This window comes from Centruroides sculpturatus, unplaced genomic scaffold (assembly GCF_000671375.1).
Source record: "Centruroides sculpturatus isolate CEXI.00-Female unplaced genomic scaffold, Cexi_2.0 scaffold867, whole genome shotgun sequence".
NCBI lineage: Eukaryota > Metazoa > Arthropoda > Arachnida > Scorpiones > Buthidae > Centruroides > Centruroides sculpturatus.
In genome coordinates this window covers 327,113-332,711 of record NW_019385160.1, presented here as the reverse complement: position 1 = coordinate 332,711, position 5,599 = coordinate 327,113, and the positions used below count along the sequence as shown (strand labels likewise).

Here is a 5,599-nt window from a genome sequence, read left to right as displayed (position 1 = left end):
AAAAAAAAAAAAAAAAAAAAAAAAAAAAAAAAAAAAAAAAAAAAAAAAAAAAAAAAAAAAAAAAAAAAAAAAAAAAAAAAAAAAAAAAAAAAAAAAAAAAAAAAAAAAAAAAAAAAAAAAAAAAAAAAAAAAAAAAAAAAAAAAAAAAAAAAAAAAAAAAAAAAAAAAAAAAAAAAAAAAAAAAAAAAAAAAAAAAAAAAAAAAAAAAAAAAAAAAAAAAAAAAAAAAAAAAAAAAAAAAAAAAAAAAAAAAAAAAAAAAAAAAAAAAAAAAAAAAAAAAAAAAAAAAAAAAAAAAAAAAAAAAAAAAAAAAAAAAAAAAAAAAAAAAAAAAAAAAAAAAAAAAAAAAAAAAAAAAAAAAAAAATGTATTAAGTAACGTTATTGGCTAATTTTGTATTTTATTTTACTAGACAACCAATAATATTTTAGTAACATTTTAATGGAAGAATTGTGATAGAAGAGTTACTCTTTATATTTCTTTGGTTATATCTTTGTTCAAATTATGGATTTATTTGAAGATTTACCGGAACCAAGTGATTGTTAGTAAATACGTTTACTGTATTATCAAATATATTTGTTGTTATTTATATATTTAATTAGTTTGAATAAGAAAACATTTATTTTCTCATTTTATTGCAAATTTGTAATATAGATGCTTTGTATTTTGTTCATTTAATTAATTTTTTTTTTAATATTCCTTATTTACAGCTTAAATTATGTGTAAACATGATGATTTTCTAATTAAGAAATGTATTTTAGATTATTTTCCAATGAAAATAGACAAATGCAGAAGTATTCTGATCATTGAGTTTATTAAGCAGAGCAGCTGTTGAGTTACTGAGTTTAGATCTATAATTTGAATTTGTTTATAAAGTATTTAACTTTTAACACGCAGAAAAACATAAGTCTTTTATTGTGGGCTCTTTATGTAAATTGTTAAAGTGAGACGACGGCACCTTAGTCTCGTTATGGATGGGCTTGATTCGCAACGGAGTCGCAGTAAGGGGCTGTCCGTAAATTATGTAATGCAGATATGGCTGGTGGTGGGGGTACGAATACAGCTCTGAATGAGTCGGTTGAGACTTTGTCGGAGACGTAGACTATGCCCGTAAATAAAATGAGTCGAATGATTTGATTCTCTAACTGTAAGGGAGCGACTATGCAGACGCGAGCGAGTAAGAATATGTGGCGAGAAGAGGTGAGATGAGATAAATATCAAACCTTGTCAGATATGTGCAAGAACTGGAAATTTGCTCTAGCCAGTGATATTTCTCGCTTCTCACTTGTGCATGGTTTCCTTTGAGAGAACTATATCACTCACAACTTCTTGTTCACTTGTAATTTGCGTCTGCATAGTCACACCCTAACTCTACGAGATATAGTCCCCCGAAATCGGCTTATCTGGAATTTTGTACCTTCAAAAATATGGTAAAATTTAAAAGTAAAGAAATACAAAACTTTTCTTAAAACAATGTTAAAAATCAACTGTTTTTTTCACTTTACTAGAGACAGATAAAAGCTCATAAAACATAAGAAACTCCATTGCATTGATTACTACTGAGGTGCAATTGGAGTCATAATGTATGTTCTATTAATCCTCTTGTATGTTTATCAAGCAGTTGATTTCGGAAGGACTATATCTCATGAATGGTTGGTTACTTGTAGACCATCTGTTCCTTGATTTTTTTTTTTTTTTTTAGTTGTATGGGTATGGTCTACAGCTCTGATATGGTCCCAATTGCCTCATTCAGAGCCGCATTTGTATCATGGTGGGTATGCAGGTAATAATTATGATACATTGCAAGAATGGATGTTTACAAAAACTCTATACAATGCTAGGGACTTTAAATTGATTGATGATGTTTGTTAAATATGTGGTGATTAAGCTACTGGGAAATTATTGGTTAAATGGCAACAACTTATCCTATGCTATGTATTATTTCTTAGTAAAATTAAGGGATTAAGATAAGCATTGTGAAATTTTGGGGGTGGGTATGTATACATGATGGGATGGTAGTTGAAAAGTATAAAAATATCATTATGTAATTCATGGACAATTCCTAAGAGAAGAAAAATGTCCTAACTTACTATGAAAAACAAATTTATGATCAAATTTTAATGTGGATAGTGCTAAGACAACATATAGTTACACAGCCATCTGACTTACATTATCATATAATTGATTAACAAAGAAAAATCGTTCCCACAAGTCTGGGTGTTACTTTTTTAAGATTTTTGAAATAATTTGGTTTTAACATAAAAGTGTAAAAAATTACGTAGCCACTATATAAGATATGGAAGCTAACAAGATGTTATATAGTCTGTTATAATTTTGTTATACAGTCATGATCAGCATTATGATGTAAGGAGATTGAATGATTCCCAAACTGAATTGTATAATCATGATAAATTGTGAGGTTCTGGATCAGATTGAAATGTAGATTCTTCACAGTAATCAGTACCTACCTACTTAGCCATCTTCCTTATATCATTATATAGTAAAACCTGCAAAAGTCAGAACCTGAGTAACATGGAAATCTTTCAGAGATGGTAAGTTTAAATAGTTTTTAATAAAACAATTATATTACCCTAACAAGTGTTATCTGAAAGCTAGAACCTGTGAAATGCAGATGAAATGAAAGATGATATGTTATTGCAATTAAATATGAGGAAGTATATTGTAAATGCAAAATCTGGAAATTTGTGCATTCTCTATTTCTGCATCAGTGCCATTCCATCTATCAGGAAATTATTTTTTGTTAGAGGAGTTTTAAAGCATCCTGAAAGATACAGTCTTCTATTTTGAGCTTTTATTTTTTATGCTTATGTAAATTGTCCCACAGAAATTGATGATATAAATCTTCACAAAATTGTAGATTTGCAAACTAAAGGAGGTGACCATTATGAAGATCAGCTAATAGAAGAATCCAAGTCTTTAAATCAAACACAAATTTTCAACTACATAAAAGCTTTGAAACAATTTGGAAAAGCTACAGAAGACCAAGAATTTTCTGATTAAACTGAACTTACAAATTTGTATCCATAACTTCATTAAAATCAAAAGATAACTAAGAAAATAGATTATTTTATTAAAAGGTGAACCTTGCCTATATATTTGTAATTAATATCATCTTAATATATGTAGACATCAGTAAGAAATGCAATTGGACTAAACATATAAAAAAAACTTTCACCAAACCTCATATAAAGGAAAGGCAATAGAGAGCAATAGAAATGTGATAAAATTATATTCTGTCAATATAAAAAAATCTATGAGAGGTAGGAAAAAGATGGTCCTGTCAAGTTCCAGCTTTTGCAAGTTTTACTGTATAACTAATAGTTTTTTCAGAAATTTAGATAATGATTTAACATTTTCAAAGCAATTTGACTCCTGATTTTGAAAAACATTCAATCTTATAACTTTCTGGAACTAAGTTAAAAAACATGAATAATTTTTAAAATCAGATTGATTGTATTTATTAAGTTGGTCCTAGAATTATATAATATTTGTTCTATTCTGAAGATGGAGCCATGTTGTTTCAAAAATGATAAATAAAATTTGAGTTTCTAAAAAGACCATCTTTAATTAATTTTATTTCAAATAGTATTTCGCAAACATTTGTGTAATATTTTAAGATACAGTAATACCCTGAACTTATGCGATAAGTGGGACTGAGCGATAACCGCATAAGTGGGGTATAATTTCGCAATTTATGTAAACTCCAAGTCGGATGTATGTAAGCTAATAAATGTTCTTGTTAATCTTATCTCATCTTTTGATTCGTTCACGGTTACAAGAAATCACCACATAGAGTCTCTCAAGTCTCTGTAGATATAACAAACACAGAAATAAATAACACAAAATAAATTGTAGCTATGTGTCGATTTGGCGTGACACATCCGAACATGTAAGCTGAACAATAGTGTGGGGGCAGTGAGTAATCAAGAGTTGCGTGGCGCTCAAACAAAAGACGAATTGATGAGATTTGAAAATCACGTAACTCCGGGTTCGCGTAAGTCGGGGTAGTGTAAGTCGAGGTATTACTGTACTCAAAAAAATAAAACTATTTTAGAACATGATTTGTAGAATGCAAAATAGATTATCCATATTCCATAGTAAATGTAAATATGATGTAAGTTAATAACACTCACTGATGCAGAAGTTACACATCAAGAAGGTGGTATTAGAATTGATTGAAACTTTAATAAAGTGAACGTGATGATATCTTATAGGACTTCCTCTTGCTTAGATATATGTGACAGTATGATCAGGAATGGAAGCATACAGGCATTATATGCTATCCTGTGACAGATTTGCTCACAAATATTGAAAATGTTTTTCCAAATCCCTCACATATAGATGGTTGAAGCTGGTGTTTCTTTGATCCCACAAATGCTCAGCAGATGACAGCTTGTCATTGTGTATTTTAATATAGTGCTGTCTGTTTCCAAACAGAATCAGAATTTATCACTAAAGATAATCAGTCTAAAGCATTCCATGCTTTTCTATCACAGGACTACTGCAAATGAAGCTAGCTGATGATGATGAGATGCTATTGGCATGTAGTAGTGCTGTGTTTACAAATTTGCATCTGCTAGTCACTTGCCAATGATATAGGAAGAGACAGAATTCTGTAGTGAGATTTTACCTGTCTCTGGATGATAGACAAATTATTTCTTCTGATAGTCCAGAACCTGCCTGCCATGTATGTGTGATCCTCTACCCCAAACATCACCACAGTCAGGACAGAATAGCCCAGATAGTGGGCAATTTGGTGAAGTGATTATCCTGCTTACTTCACCTGGTGATGCAGCCTTTTCAAATTCTATCAGCTGTGCAGTGTCTGAGTGCATAGTACAAGCATGCCTGATTGAAGATTTCCAAACAGGTACAGTATAATGCAAATTCTGAACACATGTGAGACATTTAGTCTCATTTGTATAGAAGTTTAGTATTGATTTTAAGGTACTCTGATAGCATCATCTGACATGGATTACATCTGTAATTATTTATGTATTGTACTATCTTGAGACACAGTTGTAGGCTGAGTTTACAGGAATCAGACAGTTCTATCTTGGTGCATAACTTTTTGTAAATAAGTGTGCCTATAAATGCAGATATAGACAAGTAGCATATACAATAGAAAAAAAATCTATATTCTATTTTTATTATTGATTTTTCAATTGATATTTTTATTTCGTTTTTAAATTATATTAGTCTAGAGATAATGACACCTCACTAGAGGATTTGATCCCGGGATCTCGAAAATCGGGATCCCAGGATCCCGACTACTTTTCAGTCCCAAAATTTTCGGGATTAAGTTTTCCTAATCCCGAGATTTTCGGGATTGACATCATTTTAAAAAAGTTGCAAAATAGACTGCACGAAGCGAAACGTTCAGTGCCAGTGCTTTTAACAGAATTGCTTGCCTATCATTTTAATATAAAATACAAGAAATTTTATTCCAAGCAAGCAGCAGAAATTAACCTAGCGGGCTTGCGATGCTTGCTTGGAATAAAACTTCTTGTATTTTGAACTAAAATGATAGGCAAGCAGTTCTCACTGGGTTACTTGGTAATATACTTCATTTTTGTATTT

General features: G+C 29.9%; 1 protein-coding gene across 1 annotated transcript in view; it reads left to right on the top strand.

Annotated features, from left to right (window-relative positions):
• Positions 1–372: 372 nt before the first annotated feature.
• The window catches only part of LOC111635601 (integrin-linked kinase-associated serine/threonine phosphatase 2C-like), a 33,501-nt gene continuing 28,274 nt past the window's right edge, over positions 373–5,599 (top strand). The window contains exon 1 of the mRNA XM_023380608.1: positions 373–539. Coding sequence (XP_023236376.1) covers positions 503–539 — 37 coding nt within the window. The 5' untranslated portion in view covers positions 373–502. The remainder of the gene's footprint in view (positions 540–5,599) is intronic.